General features: G+C 43.2%; 2 protein-coding genes across 3 annotated transcripts; both read right to left on the bottom strand.

Moving 5' to 3' along the window:
• Nucleotides 1-1,587: 1,587 nt before the first annotated feature.
• cyp20a1 (cytochrome P450, family 20, subfamily A, polypeptide 1) lies at nucleotides 1,588-8,021 on the bottom strand. The gene is made up of 13 exons (XM_003446547.5): nucleotides 7,798-8,021; nucleotides 7,172-7,221; nucleotides 6,814-6,980; nucleotides 6,547-6,692; nucleotides 6,285-6,452; nucleotides 5,850-5,928; nucleotides 5,156-5,268; nucleotides 5,012-5,066; nucleotides 4,683-4,803; nucleotides 4,469-4,580; nucleotides 4,074-4,138; nucleotides 2,345-2,434; nucleotides 1,588-2,197 (listed from the first exon to the last, which is right to left on the bottom strand). Exons 1-13 carry the CDS (start codon nucleotides 7,867-7,869, stop codon nucleotides 2,044-2,046), a joined length of 1,392 nt encoding a protein of 463 aa, XP_003446595.1. The 5' UTR covers nucleotides 7,870-8,021; the 3' UTR covers nucleotides 1,588-2,043.
• Nucleotides 8,022-9,595: 1,574 nt separating this feature from the next.
• LOC100690111 (transmembrane protein 237B) lies at nucleotides 9,596-19,729 on the bottom strand. 2 transcript variants are annotated; one of them, XM_005452351.4, is made up of 14 exons: nucleotides 19,548-19,729; nucleotides 19,287-19,322; nucleotides 17,814-17,845; nucleotides 17,001-17,014; nucleotides 16,833-16,901; nucleotides 12,939-13,067; nucleotides 12,267-12,360; nucleotides 11,787-11,944; nucleotides 11,576-11,708; nucleotides 11,298-11,489; nucleotides 10,280-10,353; nucleotides 10,100-10,184; nucleotides 9,895-10,016; nucleotides 9,596-9,799 (listed from the first exon to the last, which is right to left on the bottom strand). In XM_005452351.4, exons 1-14 carry the CDS (start codon nucleotides 19,566-19,568, stop codon nucleotides 9,735-9,737), a joined length of 1,224 nt encoding a protein of 407 aa, XP_005452408.1. In that variant the 5' UTR covers nucleotides 19,569-19,729; the 3' UTR covers nucleotides 9,596-9,734. The 2 variants fall into 2 exon arrangements, with proteins under 2 accessions (XP_005452408.1, XP_003446646.2); XM_003446598.5 differs by having other exon boundaries at nucleotides 16,833-16,904; nucleotides 19,548-19,728.
• Nucleotides 19,730-20,075: the final 346 nt, after the last annotated feature.

Raw genomic sequence — 20,075 nt, 5'->3', positions numbered from 1 at the left:
GCTTCCCAAAATTAATAACAGAGCGGCATCACAGCACACTCCCACTGCTGAGTGCTTCAGAGGTTATTTACTTCTCTTTCTTTCTTTTTTTTTTTTTTTAAATTAGTTTTCAATTCAGAAATATTTAACTCAGTGAATAAAACATTTCATAACTATATATTAACTACTATACTAAATAAAAACCTGTAATACATTTCCTGGACTCATTTTTTATTCCTCTCTAAGGCTTTAGTTACAGTGCAGCCAGTCTGGAGTAGGGGAAGAAAATAGGATTTTGCTTCCTCTTCTGTAAAGCTCTCATAACATTTAATTTAAAGCTGCAAAAATCACTCAATTAACTGAATAACTTTCAGAAGCTAAAACCGCCTCCTTCCCCCTGTAGAAAGCCGAGTTGCTTTTACTATTTTCTGGTCTCTTATACACCAACCTGTTGATCCAATAAACAAAATAACAACTATTATTTATTAATTATACATTTCAGGCCCAATTTCATTGAAAATGTCTTGCACATGTGGGCTGGAAATACACACTGCTTAGCACTCGATCATCACAAGTTAATGGATCTTCAGGGATATCAGTGTTTCCAACAGCAGATGAACTGGAGAGGCAACAAGAAGACAACCCCCACAAAAGGTTTAGGTTGTGGCCACAGACTTTTTTTTTTTCTCGAGTTCAGATTTTTCCTGGTAGCATGAGGCGATGTCTGCCCAACACAGTCTCAAGGATGTAGAGGAGATACCAGGATGGTAGAAGGCTCATCAACCTAGAAGATGCTCATGAGCATGTTTCTTTCCAAACTAGAGAAACAGAAACAGACTCCATGAGGGTGGCCCGAGGGCCCGACATCCTTTACAAGGATCTGTGTTCAAAGCCCAGTGCTTTGCAGCTCGACTGGCTTTCACCAAAGACCAACAGAACCTAGCAGCTCCACCCCTTGTGTGTCGGCAGGTTCAGACGTGGAAAGGTTTGGAGATGCCTGCCTACAGCATCACGCAGCGTGATGGTTTGGAGAGACATATCTTTGAAGGGTTATGAAGACTTGTTTTGTATTTCTTTAAAAAACAAGTCTTCACTTTTGTTTCCAGCAGGGGCAAGAACAAAGAGAAAAATCAGTCAAGAGGTGTCAGGAGAAAGCAATGGCCTGTCTGCTGTGGTACACATGTGTTTTGAAATTGCAGATTATTTAAAAAATATCTGCAAATATAATCATGCTTGTCCTTAATTTATTTAGAAACCTCAAACAAAACCAGTTTTTGCAGCTTTTGACCCTTCATCACCCAAGTATCATACTGCACCAATGATAATGGACTCAGATTCATTTAAAGAGCGCTTGTAAAACGTGCCCAACACCAGGCTGGTGGTAAATAAAGTTTCTCAAAGGTCCGGGTTTAATCTAGAAACCCTTCACCTTTAAAAATCGGACCTTTTTGAGACATTTTATGGTGTTAAACTTTAAGACTTTAAGAACCTGAAGATAATCTGCATTAGGGAGATTTACTGGGGGGGGGCCTAGATTCACCAGAGACCACCAGAACTGGGGGGACTAGTAACTAGTAACAGAGATAAAAGACAAGAAGTGACACAAACTCAAAATCTTCATCCGTTTTTTAATATACAGGATGTAAACAAAAGGAATGAAATGTAAATGCAGCTTGGTTCATTTTCACAGACACAAACAAGCCCCCTGACTCTGACTCTAACCAGCTGTTCTGAAAATACAGAAAGTTTTAGCAGCGCAAGTCATTTTTCTCGACGTCACAGAGCTTTACTCGTCAAGCCTCCCTCCCTGAAGAGACAGGAAGCGTTCGACAAACTAAACCTGTGAGCGGAAAAAGCTAACATCATGCTTAAGGCCTCAGTGGTGGTACAAAGTGGGTGAAACAGCCTTTAAAATCCTACAAATTAAGAGTGTCAGTCCAAACTACTGGCATCATGATGGGAAACTACGATGACGTCTAACAGGGAATACTCTGCTGGTAATTTCATTCAGTGATGTTAAATGTGTTTCTCTTTGCTCTTCATCGTTTGCTCTAAATCTTTGTTTTAGCTGCTTCTTCTGCTGACGGTGATCCAGGTTTCGTCCTTCGGTGTGGATACCAGCTCGGATCGGATCTCGGCCACTTGCCCCTTCAGCCGGTGGAGCTTCAGCTGCCGCACCAACGTGCTGAGGACGACCGTAGCCACAGTGTAGGCAAACCTAACGGAGACCAAATAATGACTGATGCAGGACATCCAGATGTAGAAGAGCTTCAAATAGTTATCAAAACTTCCCAAAGTTGGTCTAATAAAGTCTGCTCTCACTATTAGCAGTCTGAGTGACAGACAGTGGATAATTTTCTCTTACCTGAGCTCTGGACACGTCTGATTCCCTGAGAATCCGAGCAGACAGAAGCTCTTTGTGGCCGATTCTTCCTCGAATCGATCTGGGTCAAACCTGATGGAGGATTGAAGTAATCACCAGTCCAGTAAACAGACATATTACAACTTTAACTTGGAGGAAAAAAAGCCCCTCACTCTGAAGCTGTCACTTTATTTTAACTACAGTTTATTTGATGGCTGCCGGTTTATGTTACCTGGTGAAGGCAGATGAATGCCCGGTGATAACTTTGACATGCTCAAGTCGACTTCACAGGAAACACCTGATATTCCAGCGAGCTCTACATGGTAATGCTAGCAGGTTTTATTTACACCCACCGGTTAGAATTAACTTCAAAACAACCCCCCCCACAAATAACAGCTAAGGCTGATGACAAAATGCCATTAGTTTTGAAGTTACTTACGAAATAGTGGACAAATTGAGTTTAGATGTGGTGATGATCAACTAAATTATTTGAGCTCTTCCTGTAAAATTTTGTCCTAATCCATTAACTAAATTTTGACCCCCAACAAAAGTTTCAAGCTCACCAAATCCATATTTGAGCCTCTGGGCAAGTCTGCCTCAGTAATGTTGAGGTCCAGACTCTGGGGAGGCCAATCCATGACTGATAGTGTTCTACTGTGTGTTTGGGGTCATTGTTAAGCTGAAAAATGAAACCACTGCCAATCAGACGCTTTCCAGATGGTATTGCGTGGTAGATCAAAGTCTGATGGCAATTTTCTTCATTTATAATCGTTACTTTTAACAAGATCAGATATGCTGTCACTGATTTTCAGTCCAGTTCTTGTGTAATTTTCATACCTCAGCCTTTTCTCCTGGATTCCCTTCATTAAGAACGGCTTCTTGATGGCAATCCTTCCACTGAGACCATTTGATGAGATTTCCATGAACAGTAGACAGATAAGCTGAAGGTTAAGATGCATCTCTCAGGTCCTGTGTCAGTTTTTTGCTGGCTTTGTTCCTGTTTCTTAAGGTCATGACTTTCAGATACTGTTCACCTGATGTAGATAGCTTTTTTTTTTTGTCCTGAACTTGTTCAGTTCCCTCAACATTTTTAAGGACATGCTGCACACCACGCTGAGATGTGTCAACCTTTCAGCTAATAGCTCTGGAAAAATGCTATTTTATGTCTGTCAAACTAGTAACAAAGAGCTTAAAGATCAGATTTAAAATCTTTGCCAAGTTCTCTTTTATGTGTAGACACGACACTGGTTCATAGTTGATTTAGGTGCCTTTTTTATGCTTTAATAATTCATTGGTTAAGGTTGCTTAACACACACACAAAATATATTCCACTGAAGATGGTCAGGTACAGGGACTGGACTGAAAATGAGTGTAAAAGCAGACAGTGTCCAAAGAAAGCTTTGAAACACTTTAAGAAAGCCTGGAGAACTATTGCTTAAGAGCACTTAAAAAAAGATTACAAGTAAGACTGGCTGCTTGGAAACAAGATATAAAGAAATCAGGGACTTTTGCACAGCATGATACCTCTTAGTCTAGTAAGAGATACCATTCTAGTCCCAGAATATAAATAAAATACTGGGAATGAGCGTTACAGATCCTGTTTTATAGAGTGATAATTTAGTGACCCAGTACAGTTTTCTTTCTTTGTATTGCAGATTTTGAATGAGTGGGATTTGAACCGGCAGCCATTTTTAAACTGGCTGAAGAACATGTCAAAGCCAAAAGGTCAAACCTGTAAGGGCTGCTCCAGGTTTCCTCATCTTGCAGAACCACTCCTAAGGCGTAAATCACCAACGTCTGAAAGTGACAACAACAATGCTTCACCGTGTTTACGTGTAACAAAACTGCTGTATTTTAACCTCAGCTGGGAAAACTGAGGGAATAACACACTTTAATAAGGAAGGAAGAAAAACAAAATAAAACAGGAATAATCACTCACTTGACTTTAAATAAACATTCAAAAGTTGCATATAAAAAAATAAATAAATAAAATAAAGTTCTCAGTTTATGTTTCTTACGCTGTTTAATGTTTCTATCTCTTCTTGTTTACCATTAACACAGCAAACACTGTGTTTGTGCAGCTGAAATAATCTGGCTGAGAGCCGCAGACGGCGGGAAACCGGATACCTCTTTGGGGATGACGTGCTGATCGACTTTGCCCTCCACTTCCTGAAGCCGAGCCGCAACAGGGGTGAGCTTGGCAGTCCTCACCGTCTCGTTCAGGACCTGTTGGCAGTATCTGTGCGAGGACGGAAATGCGATCGCATCAACGTTATTGACTGCACCACACGTGAAGGACGACTCAAGAACGCCTAAATACTGAAAAGTCCAAAAGTCTTACCTGAGCTGAGGAATCTTGTCGAGGGAAACCGGATCAGAACCCAATACGTCCTCCAGCTCCTGGTGCAACTTGTCCTGCACTTCCTCTGAACTGGACAGGAAGTAAAGAGCCCAGATACACACTGCCAAAACACCACAGTGTGTAATCTTAGAGTCAGAATAAAACGTCATTTTGCTAATAAAAGATAAATAAAAGTTAGCTTTTGTTTGCTTTTAGAGCTAAAACAGTTCATTAAATTATTGTTAAGTGCCTATCAGACAACTCTGGGAAACTGTAATTATAAAAATTGTGTCTGGCAGGCTTCACATCCTCTGATTCAGGCCACTTACAGTTCGCAGCGATGATACATCCAGCCAAAGTGAACACCATGCAGTCCTCCATGATCTGAAACAAACAATCCAGATTTCAGCGTTTTTTTTTCTTACCTCTGTGAAAGCGCTGAGGATGTAAAGCAGAAGCTCATCAGCATTCACCTGTCGCTCTGTGAAGTTGGACTGCAGCAGAGCGTCCACAAACACTGTCTGCTTCCTCTGGGCTTTCCTGTCCTTCGCCACTGACAGCAGCATGGACTCCATCTCTGACAGAGCTGACCACCGAGGAGGAAAAAACAAGATGAGAGCCGTGGCGACTCCGACCACATTCAAGGGCTCAAAATCTGACATCCTACCCCGGCACGGTTCACAGATTTTGTCCCACAACTGCTGGACAGGCCCTTTAAAAACATCTGGATCATCAAAACCTGGAATGTGAGCTTCCCCTGTCTGCACTAATAGGGTAAATTATTCTCACACCTGGAGAGCCTCTTTTTGAGAACTGGGTGTCAGAGTTACCTATTTCCCATTTTTCTAGCAAAAATATTAATCAAGACTGTACATGTGACATGAACAAGTGCCAGACACTCTCCGTGGGGTTACACGTTAAATGCAGTCTTTTCAGCCCTTTCAGACAGCACCCAAAATAGCATCTGTCCTTGGCAGGTAAATCCCTATCGATCCTATCCAAACAAAGCCTGTCTGCTGATTAAGGTGGTAACCGTGAATGTGCTCGGTCTGTCTGTCAAGAGGCTTAACACAGAGATAACATCGGAGCCTCTGCAGACTTTCCATTTGGCTTCACCACACAAAGCCAGACGCCGCTCCCACACGTTGACACGCCTCCTTCGCTCACCCTTCTCATAGTGCGCTTTCCTGCTGGAGCTCTTCTCCAGGGAGCCGTCCAGGTAGCCCTTTCCAATTTCTGACCAGATCTGGAGGCGTGAGTCAGAAGAGCAAAAAAATAAAAATCAATGATCAGTTACAGAGACTTAAACTCCCTGCAGAACTTTAGCATGGTGCATTTTTGATTAGCATCCCAATAAAGTAAAGTTTTGTGTCCCCCAGCGGTGAACGTAGCGGACAAAGTCAGACCTCATGCTTCATTTAATGGCCTCTGAAATGTTCTAGCATAATGTTCTGGTCTAAGGGCTAAGAGCAAGAGAAAGTTCTCTCAAAGTGAACTCTATCAGAGGAAACTGACCGTACCAGAGGTCAAAAAAAGGGCTATTTTTTTCGCCCTCAGATCCTAAAAGCGTACTCCATAGAAGTTTGTGCTAAAATTTCTCACCGCATCGTGGTTCTTGCGGAAGGCAAGGACCTCGGCGTCGTCGCTGAACCGCTCGCCCAGAGCCAGCTGGGTGACCGTCTTCATGGCCAAGCCCAGCAGGTGGGCACACAGAGGCGTGTGCTGACCCTCTGGGAATGACTTCCACTTTTTCACCAGCTCATCCACCAGCTAAGAAACAAGATATCAGTTAGCAGGAAGTGTGAGGAAGTTTTTGGTTCTTTTCTTATTTTTTTTAGAAAAATTATTTCTTGGCTGTGGAAACCTTGAGCACGAGCGGGAAGTTGTTCTTCAGCGTGCTGTTGATGGCACTTTCGTACACTTTTTTTCTCATGACGGACTCGCTGGCCCCACCTCCCATCCCGGACTTGTAGCCCAGCAGCGACTTCAGCATCGTTTCAAAGGAGTCGGCTAAAAAGGAAGCAGGAAACAGCAGATTTATGCATGAGGATGTTCTTCTATTCAATTAGATATTCTGCCCAACAAATTCTTGAGTGTAAGAAAAGCTGCTGATCCAAACTGGTTTGCTTACTGGTGTGGTTGGGGTTGATGTGTTGTTGTAGCTCGCTCACGGAGCCCAAGCTGACCACGGGGCGACCGCCAAACCAGAACGATGCCACGGAGCCGTACTCATCATGCAGGCTGACAAGGAACTCGTGCAGACTGCCTCTGTCGATGATATCCTGCAGGTTTCCATCCCTGGAGAACAGAAAATAGAACATTGATGCACATCTGCTTATATTTACTTATATTTACTGACAAAAGCTATTAGGATGACAGGACCCTTAAGGAGCTAATTATTACGCACAAGGTACTATATTTTACAAAACGCTGTTATTGAATAAGAGTTAACAGAAGCAGAAAAAATAAAGGTAAAGATGAAAACTTACTTCTCATCCGTGGGGTTGAGACCTGGGATACCAGAGGCCCTTCTGGATGACTGAAAATATGATTAGAAATGAGATTTTGTTGTTGAACACAAAATACAAGTCATTAAACATGAGTGGTTTTGCTCACAGTGGTGTCCACATATCTACTAAGTCTTTACATAATTTAAAATAATGGCTATCGGAAAGCGGGTCCCATTCAGAACTTCTTTGAAAAATGCGCGAATTTAACAATTCCTTATTGAGTAGCATGCGCATATAGAACATGATATAGTTTAGGGATGTGAAGTCATTTAGTTGGAGTTTAGAAATAAATCGGCTTGTAACACAAACACATAAAGGAAACTGATAAAAATGAAAAAAAAATGTTTTATTATCTCGTTTTCGCTCATTCCGTCTTCTTGAAGTTGGGTTTCACTGGACTAGGTCAATGAATACTGTATTAAATGGGAGCCGAAATGTGCAAAATACACTCCTTATTCAATTTATTTCTTAAATAGTTCAGAATAATGTGCTCCAACTCGTGAACAAGAACTAAAACATTAAAAGGCGCTTTTTGGTTAGGACACTGGGATGAGGGCAACAGCCCGCTAATGTTGCAAGCTAACGCCAAACTTGCAGGAACTTACCGGGTACAAATAAAGGACAGCGCCCACCAGGATGATGACAAACGTAACAGCAAAGATCGCAAAGTCCAGCATGATTGCTCGCTGTTATCTAAAAGTTTCTGCTAACTTTTATTCATGTATATTTGAATGTTTCCACAAAAACCCTCAAGATATCACTACCACGTCAACATCAGCTGGACAGTGCTGCTTGGTTATCTGTGTTCGATTATACAGCCTAGATCGCAGGCAGAGCAAACCAATGGATTCCAGGAAAAAACATGACACCAAGGAGACACAAAACACGGGCAAAGACAGACAAAACGACGACAAAGGGACACAAAACAAGATCAAAGAAACAGAAATGTTGACAAGTGAGACACAAAATGGTCACAAATACATAAAATGACACAAAACAACTCAAAGGGACACAAAATGACCATAAAGTCATTTTATAATGATGTAAAAAGACACACACAAAAATCACACTGAGCAAAGGCATAAGAAACAACTACAAAGAATAAAAATAAAATCACACAAAGAGATACAACATGAGTAAAGATATACTCAAAAACACAAAAATTAGAAATAAGCACATAAACAAGAGCAAGGACATAAAACAACTATAAAAAGAAGAAGGAACAAGACCAGACACACTAAATAACCAGAAAGACATAAGATGAGACAAGAAGAGACACAAATGACACCAAAGGGACAAAAAACAACTACAAAAGGGACCCCCAAAAAACAAAGTCATGAAATAAAGATATAAAAAGAGACAAAAATCATATAAAGAGATGCACAATCACTAAAAAGAAAAACAAAAAGAAAAGTGACAACAAAGCGACACAAAATGATAACAAAGGGACATTAAAAAACATTAAATGACATAAAGAGAGACAAAAACATTATGAGATGAAAAAATGACTAAAAAGGGCACAAAAACACCAAAGTGACAGCAAAGAGATGCAAAACATGCACAAAGACATAAAAACAACACACTAAATGTCCACAAAATGTCCACAGAGACATGAAATAAGACACAAAATTACAAGAAAACAGAGACAAAACAAGACCAAAGTGATACAAATGACAGAAAGGTGATATAAAGCAACTGAATGGGGACTACAGTGACACCAGAGACACAAAATGACTACAGAGGGACACAAAAAAGACCAAAGTTTACAATAAAAAGACCCAACATGACGCCAAAGACACACAGGAAAAAGACCAGACACCACATGTCCACAGACACAAACTAAAAACCTAAAACTGGACACAAAATCACTCAGAATGTCGTTTTTTTGAACAAACGCTTTGTGACTTGACTTATGCTCAAATTAAAACTGATCCATTGACACTTGACCTCAGGTGTCACGTGTAAAACCCGCCGTCAGCGTTACATTTAGCTGTCTTTCTGTTCCGTTCCATCACAGCTGCTCTTCAGCTTCTCTAGAAGTCTTTTAGGATCTCAGATGATTTTTGTTTTTTTGCTTTGACTCATCTCGGTGTTTATACCTCAGCTATGTCATCCTTTGGTTTATGCACTGGCCTGAATTTCCACCTCCAGGTTAATTTCATTAGCTTTCAGTGCAGCGTAGTAACACCATTAACTACTCCTTGGCATGATAAGTGCTTTTACTTTTGATACGTTACAATGCTTTTGCATTTAGACCATGTAAATCACTTTCTTCATAGCTCATTCAGTGTACTTCAGTAGTCTGGGCAAGCAGAAAAACAGTGTAGTGAATGTAGTGAATGCTTTCTTTCATGGGTTTCATGTAGAGAAACAACTGTAAACAAAAGAGATAAAAAACTATTGTTGGGTTCTTTAAATCTCTGTATTTAAAAAGAATTGAACATATTTCAAACGTACAAAAATAACTTAAACAACATTCATGATAAAATGCAAAAATATGTGCAAAATGACAACAAAGCTGTACAGTAAGTCCTTAATTTTCTCAGGCGGTCATTTCTGATTTGTCATCTGGCTTTGGAGGCTCAATCTCCATGGCCATTAGGTAACCTGAGGAGGAAGGATAAGACAACAAAAATAAATGTTTTAAGTTGGATTTTCCTTTTTTTAAGCAGAAATGCTCATCCCACACTGCTCTCTCTCACCCTCCGTGTAGTCTGTCTCAGGTCTGATGGCAATTAAAATCCAGGCCAGGCCCACCAGCAGGGCCACCACCAGGTTGACAGTCACCCATGGGTGGAGAATCTGGTGCTCCAACCCTGTAGGCCTAAAGCAGAATCAGGTCAGCCTCAGTATCAAAACCAGACTTTTTAATAATATCAGAATATCAGATTATTCTAGCAAGCTCACAGTAGTGTCGTGTTGTTGGAATAGAGGTTGATCCGATCGCTGGTCATTTGCTGGCTCAGAGAGAGGACGAGCGCTGAGAAATACACTGTGTGCAAAAAGCAATGCGTGTCAACTGAATCCCAAACAGATTCCACGATGATGTGTGTCTGAAGCACAGACAGAGAAGGAAGGAGGACTCACAGAACGAGGCGAGAGCCACCGGATCCAGTGTGATGAACTCCCGCAGAGCCACGGGGCCTTTGGCCAGATTCACCCTGAGGAGAATTTCATTTGTAGAAAACACAACAGCTAATTCATAGCGTAAATGGATGCAGTATTCATTCACTTCACACTTTTAATTACAAGATCTATGAAGTGAGATCCCTGTCCCACCCCAGCTCTATAGCCCCTCACCTGAGCTCAAAGTTTCAACACGCTCTTTTTACAGTTTGAACTGCGCCACCACTTTTCTAATGTTGCAGAAGATGACAGATTTACTTAAGACACCTGCTCCTATCAAGCAGTTTGTTTGTAAATAAGAAAGTTTTATTTGCAAAATAAACAAATAACACTTTTTGTTTGCAAACATAAAAATCTGAAAGTTTTGATTGCAAAATAGTAACGTTTTATTTGCAAATACAAAAGTATTTATAATACAATAAACCTGTTTTTTGTTTGCAACTGTTAAATCCAAAATGTTTTGTTTACAAATATATGCTTTTAAAAATTATACAAACATGTTTTTTTGTTTGGAAAAAGCAACATTTTGATCGAAAATACCACATTTGTTAGCAAATATAAAAATTCTAACATTTTGCTAGCCAATCATATTTTTTGTTTGCAAATATTACAAAAATGAAACATTTTTGTGCACAAATATCAAACTTTTTTTTAATGAATATTAACATTCTGGAAAATATACAAACACCAACTTTTTGGTTTGCAAATACTAAATTTTTGTTAGCAAATATCAAAAATAAAAAAATTGTTTTGCAAGCTCATATCTTGTTTCTTGCAAATATAAATGTATAACAAGTTTTACTCACAAATACCAAAGTTTTGCTTGCAAATACCGTGTCTGCGTGTGTTCTCTTTGTGTGCTCCATTTTGCTCCCACAGTAGGGTTTGGCTATTTGGTGATTCTAATTTGCCAGAAGGTGTGATGTGTTTTTGTTTGCAACGTGGCGAACCATGATGGATTTCCATTGTGCAGCTTTACCTGTCGAAGGCTGCCACCGTGCTGATGGCCAGCAGCATGTAGAGCAGAGACTGGGAGGGATACGCCACGCTTTGGTACTGCTCCAGCAGGTTGGACAGGGCGGTGAGGTGCTGCCCGGCTAGCATGTACACCATCACCACGTTCCACACGGCGTAGCCCGCCAGGAAGCCCTGACAGTATAGACCGAACACCCTGGAGCATGAACAGAGGAGAGGAGGAACATTGGGACGGGAGGACAGACTCGGGATTTTTAAAGTCAGGAGACACTTTGCTGTTACCTGAAGCCTCCATGCACTCTGATGGAAACGTCTCTGGTGGTCCACAGCGGCTGCATGTGCTGGAAGTCTGCCATGTTGTCCATCGCGTCGCTGGTCTTCCTCCATTCGGAGCGTTCAGCAGCCTGGAAACGCTCTGCATACAAACACATAAAAAAAAGTTAAACAAACAGCCTCATCATCAATATCGTCTTCTTCTTTTTCTGTCACTCACTATTTCTCTCCACAAACACCTTCCCGACCGGCTGGCTCTGACTCTGTGGGGCGGCGAACAGGGAATGCTGGGGCAATGGAGGAGGGGTGTCGCTGATGATGTCATCCTCCGGTACGTCCAGCTCATCGGGAAGCTGCGTCTCGACAACTTTGGACTTCCTGAAGAGCGTATGGCAAGTTAAAAAATTTATTTTTTTAAACTAAAAAGCCAGACTATTCTCACATCACAACATCAAAGATAATAAGTTGCGAATATCGAGGCCCAGCGTACGTTTGAATTTGTTCTCCTTCAATGATGGTTTAAAACAGCTCAGTTATTAATTTATAGTGAACACTTGTGTGTTTCAGAGTCAATAAAGGGGAATAAACAAGAACAGCAACATTATAAAAATCGACTGTCCGCCAAATGATTTCTTTAAATGTGGATTTCAAGCCAGAATTTCACAATTAGTGCACCTGTATTAAAATAATAAATTCTTACTTTTTCTTTCGGGGTTTCCTGACCACTTCTTCTCCATCTGTGGTCTGGTCCGCGGTGTCTCCGTTCACCAGGTCGGCGTGGTCGTCCTCAAGATCTGAAATCCAAGATTGTCACATACACAACGTTAAAGCGTTCACAACATGGGCAAAGTTTCAGTTTCAGCCAAAAGTTCAGTCCTCACATTGCTCTACATGCTCACACTCAGACACTTTTTTCTAAATTTGGCTCTTTAATCTGTCAGAGAGTCGCAGAAGCTCCGCCCACCTGCTGTTTGTGAGAGGCAGACAATCATAAGAAAGCTGGTTTGAAGTGGGAAGAGCTAAAGTAGCTTGTTTCAGGCAGATGATGAACTGAGGGGGCTGACACAAGATTCACAATGAGATACATAAGGATTACTTTGAGCTGTGAATCATGCAAAGCCACTCCAGCAGAGTCTATAGTTAAAAATATGGAGCTAGCTAAAGTTATTATTAAACAGTCTTTCTCCCCTCACCCCCAACTGGTGGCGGCACACGGTTGCTGGAGGTTTCTTCCTGTTAAAAGGAAGTTTTTCCTTCCACTGTGGCTTGCTCTTAGGACGTCGTCTGATTGTTGGCGGTTTCTCTGTATTATTGTAGGGTCTTTACCTTATAGAGCAGCTACAACTAGCGGAGACAGAATTCTTGAATTCACCTATAGTGGCAGTTTTCTTCTTCTTCCTCCTCCTCTGTGGCGGGGCCTCCACTGTGGCTTCAAGGGTCAGATGATCCCCGATTCCAGAAGCCCTGCGGCTGCCCATGCCTCCCATCTCCATCCCCTGATCTGAAGGCGGCACAAGAAGCTACAGCTTTATTTTAAACAGTGCGTGGAGGCAAATGAGGAAATTGAAATTTTTATACAGAAATTTTAGGACAAATTTGAAAAATCTACTCTCCTTCTTTGTGGTTTTATGTTGTTATCCTTTACTTAAAATTATTCTCCAGAGTTATGAAAGAATTTTAATGGTAACAATATGTTTTTTAGGAACTTAGTGAACATAAATGCTGTTATATATGTGCAGGCTTTCATGAACAAGCCATATATAACGAGTTCTACACTGCTCAACAGTTCAGTACATAATGCAAAGCTTTCTTTGGGCTCATGATGGCAAATTGAAGATAATTTGGATGACCCTTATGAAGAAAACAACGAGGGAACAGTTTACCCTGCCCGGGATAGGGTTACCGGGGCCCCGCCCTGGAGCCAGGCCCGGGGAGGGTGCCCGAGGGCGAGCGTCTGGTGGCCGGGCCTTAGTCCATGGGGCCCGGCCGGGCACAGCCCGAAGAGGAGACATGGGCCCATCCTCCCGCAGGCCCACAACCCGCAGGAGGCGCCATAGGGGTCGGGTGCATTGTGTGCTGGGCGGCGGCCAGGAGCAGAGGCCCTGGCGGACTGATCCCCGGCTGCCAAGACTGGCAATAGGGACATGGAATGTCACCTCTCTGGTGGGGAAGGAGCCTGAGTTAGTGCGTGAGGTTGAGAGGTACCGGCTAGATATAGTCGGGCTCACCTCTACGCATGGCTTGGGCTCTGGAACCAGTCTCCTAGAGAGGGGCTGGACTCTGTCTCAGTCTGGAGTTGCCCCTGGTGAGAGGCGGCGGGCTGGGGTGGGTATTCTAATATCCCTCGGCTTGCTGCCGGTACGTTGGGGTTTTTCCCGGTGGATGAGAGGGTTTGTTCCCTGTGCCTTAGGGTCGGGGAAAGGGTCCTGACTGTCATTTGCGCTTATGGGCCGAGTGGCAGTTCAGAGTACCCAGCCTTCTTAGAGTCCCTCGGGGGGGTGCTGGAAGGTGCCCCACCGGGAGACTCTGTTGTCCTGCTGGGAGACTTCAATGCTCACGTGGGTAACAACAGCGAGACCTGGAGGGGCGTGATTGGGAGGAACGGCCCCCCTGATCTGAATCCGAGCGGTGTTTTGTTATTGGACTTCTGTGCAAATCACAGTTTGGCCATAACGAACACCTTGTTCGAACATAAGAGTGTCCATAAGTGCATGTGGCACCAGGACGCTCTAGGCCGCAGGTCGATGATCGATTTTGTAATCGTATCACCAGACCTGCGACCATATGTTCTGGACACTCGGGTAAAGAGAGGGGCTGAGCTGTCAACTGATCACCACCTGGTGGTGAGTTGGATCAGGTGGCGGGGGAGGATGCTGGACAGACCCGGTGCACCTAAACGCGTAGTGAGGGTGTGCTGGGAACGTCTAGCAGAGGCCCCAGTCTGCGAGATCTTCAACTCACACCTCCGGCAGAGCTTCAACAGCATTCCGAGGGAGACTGGGGACATTGAGTCCGAATGGACCATGTTCAGCGTCTCCATCGCCATTAGCGTGCTGCCTGCTGTAACCCTAATTTCCCTCGGGATTAATAAAGTATATTGATTGATTGATTGATTGATTGAGCTGCGGCCGCAAGGTGGTTGGTGCCTGCCGTGGTGGTAATCCCCGAACCAAATGGTGGACACCAGAGGTGAAAGGAGCCACCAAGCTGAAGAAGGAGTCCTATCGGGCTTGGTTAGCCTGTGGGACTCCGGAGGCAGCCGACAGGTATCGACAGGCCAAGCGGAATGCGGCTCGGGCAGTGGCTGAAGCAAAAACTCGGGTGTGGGAGGAGTTCGGAGAGGCCATGGAAAAAGACTTTCGGACTGCCTCGAAGAGATTCTGGCAAACCGTCAGGCGTCTCAGGAGGGGAAAGGGGTGCTCTACCTGCACTGTGTATAGTGCTGGCGGAGCGCTACTGACGTCGACTGAGAAAATTGTCAGGCGGTGGAAGGAATACTTCGAGGACCTCCTTAATCCCACTGACACGTCTTCCGAGGAGGAAGCAGAGTCTGGGGATGAGGGGAATGACCCGCCAATTTCCGGGGGCGAGGTCACTGAGGCAGTTAAACAACTCCTTGGTGGCAGAGCCCCTGGTGTTGATGAGGTCCGCCCCGAGTTCCTGAAGGCTCTGGATGTTGTAGGGCTGTCCTGGTTGACACGCCTCTACAATGTTGCGTGGAGATCAGGGGCAGTACCCCTGGACTGGCAGACCGGGGTGGTGGTCCCCATCTTTAAGAAGGGAGACCGGAGGGTGTGTTCCAACTACAGGGGGATCACACTCCTCAGCCTCCCTGGGAAAGTCTATGCCAGGGTGCTGGAAAGGAGAGTTCGTCCGTTAGTCGAACCTCGGATACAGGAGGAACAATGCGGTTTTCGTCCTGGTCGCGGAACACTGGACCAGCTCTTTATCCTCTCAGGGATACTTGAGGGTGCATGGGAGTTTGCCCAACCAGTCTACATGTGTTTTGTGGACTTGGAGAAGGCATTCGACCGTGTCCCTCGGGGTGTCCTGTGGGAGGTGTTGCGGGAGTATGGGGTGTCTGGCCCATTGCTACGGGCCATTAGATCCCTATACAACCGTTGCAAGAGTTTGGTTCGCATTGCCGGCAATAAGTCGGACTCGTTCCCGGTGGGTGATGGGCTCCGCCAGGGCTGCCCTTTGTCACCGGTTCTGTTCATAATTTTTATGGACAGGATTTCTAGGCGCAGCCAAGTGGCGGAGGGCTTTCACTTCGGTGGCCTCAGAATCTCATCTCTGCTTTTTGCGGATGATGTGGTTCTGTTGGCCTCATCAGGTAAAGGCCTCCAGCTCGCACTGGAGCGGTTCGCAGCCGAGTGTGAAGCAGCGGGAATGAGGATCAGCACCTCCAAATCTGAGGCCATGGTTCTCAGCCGGAAAAGGGTGGAGTGCCCACTCCGGGTCGGGGATGAGTTCCTGCCCCAAGTGGAGGAGTTTAAGTATCTCGGGGTCTTGTTCGCGAGTGATGGGAGAAGGGAGCCAGAGATCGACAGACGGATTGGTGCTGCGGCTGCAGTGATGCGGATGCTGCACCGGTCCGTCGTGGTGAAGAGGGAGCTGAGTGTAAAAGCGAAGCTCTCAATTTACCGGTCGATCTACGTCCCTACCCTCACCTATGGCCACAAGCTGTGGGTAGTGACCGAAAGAACGAGATCGCGGATACAAGCGGCAGAAATGAGCTTCCTCCGAAGGGTGGCTGGCCTCTCCCTTAGAGATAGGGTGAGAAGTTCGGCCATCCGGGAGGGGCTCAGAGTAGAGCCGCTGCTCCTCCACATCGAAAGGAGCCAGTTGAGGTGGTTCGGGCATCTGACAAGGATGCCTCCTGGGCGCCTCCTGGGTGAGGTGTTCCGGGCATGTCCCACCGGGAGGAGGCCCCGGGGCAGACCCAGGACACGCTGGAGAGATTATATCTCTCGGCTGGCCTGGGAACGCCTTGGTATTCCCCGGATAAGCTGGAGGAGGTGGCTGGGGAGAGGGAGGTCTGGGCTTCTCTGCTTAGGCTGCTGCCCCCGCGACCCGGCCTCGGATAAAGCGGATGAAGATGGATGGATGGATGGATGGATGGATGACAATGATAAATATGCTCATGGTGTGAGTGGTGAAGATACAGTGACATGCATGAAAAGGTTATATTAAAGAAGCCCTTCAAACCTTTAAATTCATGTTCGTGAAGCATCAAATATGAGAATACGAAAGTGTTTCTTACCGTCTGTATCATCCACCCCATTTGTCTCTTTTTTCACTCTCTTCTTCTTGTGCTTTGGTGCTGGAACATCTTCTGTGCACATGAAGGAATAAATAAATAAAGCTAAGTCACATAAAAAATGAGTTTGAGAAGAAATCCAACTCGTTTATTAGAAATATTTTTACCCACCTGTTGTGTCTTGACTTCACATGTGCACAGGTCGCAAAAACAAAGAAAAGAGAGAAGAAAGGTTTAGTTTTGCTGTTTAAAGTGGACCTCGTCTCTCATTTACTGCTTCAGTTTTTTATTCTTGGACTCTACTAGAGTCACTTTGCATGAATCACAGCCCAAAATTATCCTCATTTATCTTATCCTGGGCTTTGGTGCAGCCCTTCAGTTCATCCCCTGTCTAAAAGCAGCTGTTTTAGCTCCTCCCCACCATAACTATATTATAATTGACAGGTGTGTGGGGCTTTTGAGTCTGGGATGACCATATGACTGACAGCCCTTTTCTCTGACGTCATACAGAGCCAAGTAGAAAAAAATGAAGATACAGAGCAGTCTGAAGTCTGACTGACTTATTGTGACCTCGATTTCAGTAGGTATTATCATTATTATTATTATTAGTTAATTTTTATTTTGTTACATGCTTCTTTGATATGATGGCAATCCATTGCTGCCTCATCAGTGTTGAAAGTTGATCAGAGTTCAGGTCTTGTGCTTTTCCACCCACTGTTTAAGGACTGACTATATATATAAATTCAATCGGATTGGAAAGTTTCCTGGCCATTGTTCCTGTTATTCACTTATCTCAGAGTTACTCAATTGCTACTTTTGCCTTGTGACATGGTGCGGGAAAACACAAAGGTTGTCACCGGGATGCTCCTGGATCATTGAGACACACACACACACCCCTCTTGCATCTGCATGGCAAAAAAGCTTTCAAAGGTCCCCTTTAGCATTACACCCCAGTAGCTGCTTGAAATGAAGATGTTTACCCACCTCAACATCGTGGGAAGAGATCGCTGGCCTCTCTGGAGAGACACAGTGAAACACAGAAGTCAGATTTCTCCCTGTGTTCACTCATAAAAACCCCCTCTAAAGAACATTTTTATTCCTTCTTTTATAGATTCGTGTTGAGGTTTAACATGTTAAATGCAGTTTTTTCATTTCCAAATCAGTCACACCCCAAAAAAAAAACACCTATGTAAAAATAATTGGGATAATAAGACCTACAGTTATATTTTCTGAATTTCTGTCGATACCAACAGAACAACACAAGTTATGCACACATTCTAGTAAATCTAGAAACAAAACTAAACACTTTTTATTCAAAATCCTGCGAGAACAAAACACTACAACTGACCCTTGAGTATACACCGCTACCAGGCACACCAGAGTCTGATAAAATCTGACTGGAAAGCTTTTTGGTGCCATCAAACGCAGCTTAAACATATCTAATAACTATCACTCCTTCATTAACAAGAACACAAGAACCAAAGAAACTTAATTTAGAAATTTAGACACAAACTGCCTGAAAGTGATACGGCTGTTCTTACAAAACAGGATAAGCCCATTATAAGAGATTATCTAAGCCACCAGTACTTGCATAACCAATGAAAAAGTGAAGATTTTAACATAAAAAGTTCAAGAACTTTCAGTTATAACCCAGAATCGGATAAAGCAACCAAGGCGAGCATCTTACCGGCGTCTTTCTGGCCATTTCTTCCTCAAGAAACCAGCGAGACAGGAGTTAAGTGACACATGACATCCTGACTGTTTTATCCTCGGCTAAATCTGTGTTAGTACATCTGCCAGGACTGAGGATTACCCCGAGCACAGGTCAAGCCCCTTTTTCAGCATCTTGGAGCCTCAGTGTGTATTTATGAGTGTGTCAGTGAGTAAAAACATCCAGGAAATACGTCATCTGACGTAAACCGAGAAGGAAATCACTAAGATTTATCAGAAATAAAAAACAAATCACTTAAAAACAGGCTTTAAATTCACCAAGTCTGAATGGATAAGTCTGTGTGAGGAGTTTATCAGATCTCTGGGTGCTTTTACTCGACTTTCTCCTGTTTCACTGAATAAGTTGTTGCTTAAGAGCGCAATAGAAAAAAATGAGGGGTGGCTCAACACTTTTGCACAGGACTGTATGTCTCTAATGTTTTAATGATTTTAGTACATTTTGCGAGGTGCTACAGAAATAAAACTTATTATTATTAAAGGAAATGTAAAACCCAGTGTCGATCACTTTAATATTTTTCTAATAAGCTGCTAATTCAATATTTTCTATATCAATAACTTTTTATCTCATAATTTAAGACTGAAAACGTCTGGATAAATAAATGTGTAAATAACATAAAGTAAATAAAATGAATAAAAACCAGCCACCACGTGACAAATCAACAGGTTCTTGTTGATTTTTATTAAACGTTATTACAGAGGAGCTACAGAGCTGTTTGATTTACTCACCGGTGGGAGAGGCGGCAGCTCCCTCACCCTCCGCGTCTACACAGAAAACAGGCAGGTTACAAACACCGTCTGCTCTTTATTATCATCGTTTTCGCTCTTATTAGAGCTCAGAGAGAGATTACACAAATACAGCCTTTAAAGTGAACCAGAAAACGAGCTTTCTGCCCCACACAGGTACAGTTCACGTTCACAAATCACGCCATCCATTTAAATATGACCGTTATGTTGACCATTAATGCATTATGTGTGCATATCTCTCACCGTTGCGCCTCCTGTATCCATAACCCGTTTAATATTGTGCAGCTGGTAACTTTGTTTTATTCGCTTCAGTCGTTTAAAGCGAATAAATCGCTGCTTTTGTTGGTTTTTCTTTTCCTTTTTTTGCTTTGTTTACGCTTACTGAGCGACGGGGTTGTGGCCCGGATGTATTTAGGAATAGTGTGACGCATTTCCGGTATCTTAATGTTTAGCAAAAATAAAATGAAAAAAATATATTAAAATAGAAGTATTAATAATATTTTGAAAACTACTTTGCTCCCCCGCCTTTTAATATGTGTGTGTGTGTGTTTGTTTGTTTTTTACCATGGCTGCTAATCTTATTTATTTTCTTTTTGGCTGGGAAATTACAGGTTTTCTGCAATTTTAACAACTTTGTTTTGTTTTTTGAAGACGTATATATACATAAATTGATATGCAAACAAATGCATAAATTACTATAAGAAGGTTGTTGCAAACTGTTTTTTTGTTGTTGTTTTTTTTACTTTCAAGGATTAGCAAACATCAGTGCTT

Source organism: Oreochromis niloticus, linkage group LG23 (genome assembly GCF_001858045.2).
Source record: "Oreochromis niloticus isolate F11D_XX linkage group LG23, O_niloticus_UMD_NMBU, whole genome shotgun sequence".
In the NCBI taxonomy this organism is placed as follows: Eukaryota; Metazoa; Chordata; class Actinopteri; order Cichliformes; family Cichlidae; genus Oreochromis; species Oreochromis niloticus.
Note: the sequence above shows the minus strand (reverse complement) of the source record. Positions and strands in the feature narration are given on the sequence as shown.

Excerpts from the sequence above, each read along its gene's own strand:
- cyp20a1 (XM_003446547.5), bottom strand. The coding sequence starts at position 7,869 with ATGCTGGACTTTGCGATCTTTGCTGTTACGTTTGTCATCATCCTGGTG. Across the intron at positions 5,929-6,284 it reads TCCGCAAGAACCACGATGCG|ATCTGGTCAGAAATTGGAAA; the intron begins GTGAGAAATTTT and ends TCACGCCTCCAG. Across the intron at positions 5,269-5,849 it reads GAAAGCGCACTATGAGAAGG|CTCTGTCAGAGATGGAGTCC; the intron begins GTGAGCGAAGGA and ends CTCGGTGGTCAG.
- LOC100690111 (XM_003446598.5), bottom strand. The coding sequence starts at position 19,568 with ATGGATACAGGAGGCGCAACG. Across the intron at positions 11,945-12,266 it reads AGGAAACCCCGAAAGAAAAA|GAAGTCCAAAGTTGTCGAGA; the intron begins GTAAGAATTTAT and ends TACGCTCTTCAG. Across the intron at positions 9,800-9,894 it reads TGAGACAGACTACACGGAGG|GTTACCTAATGGCCATGGAG; the intron begins GTGAGAGAGAGC and ends CTTCCTCCTCAG.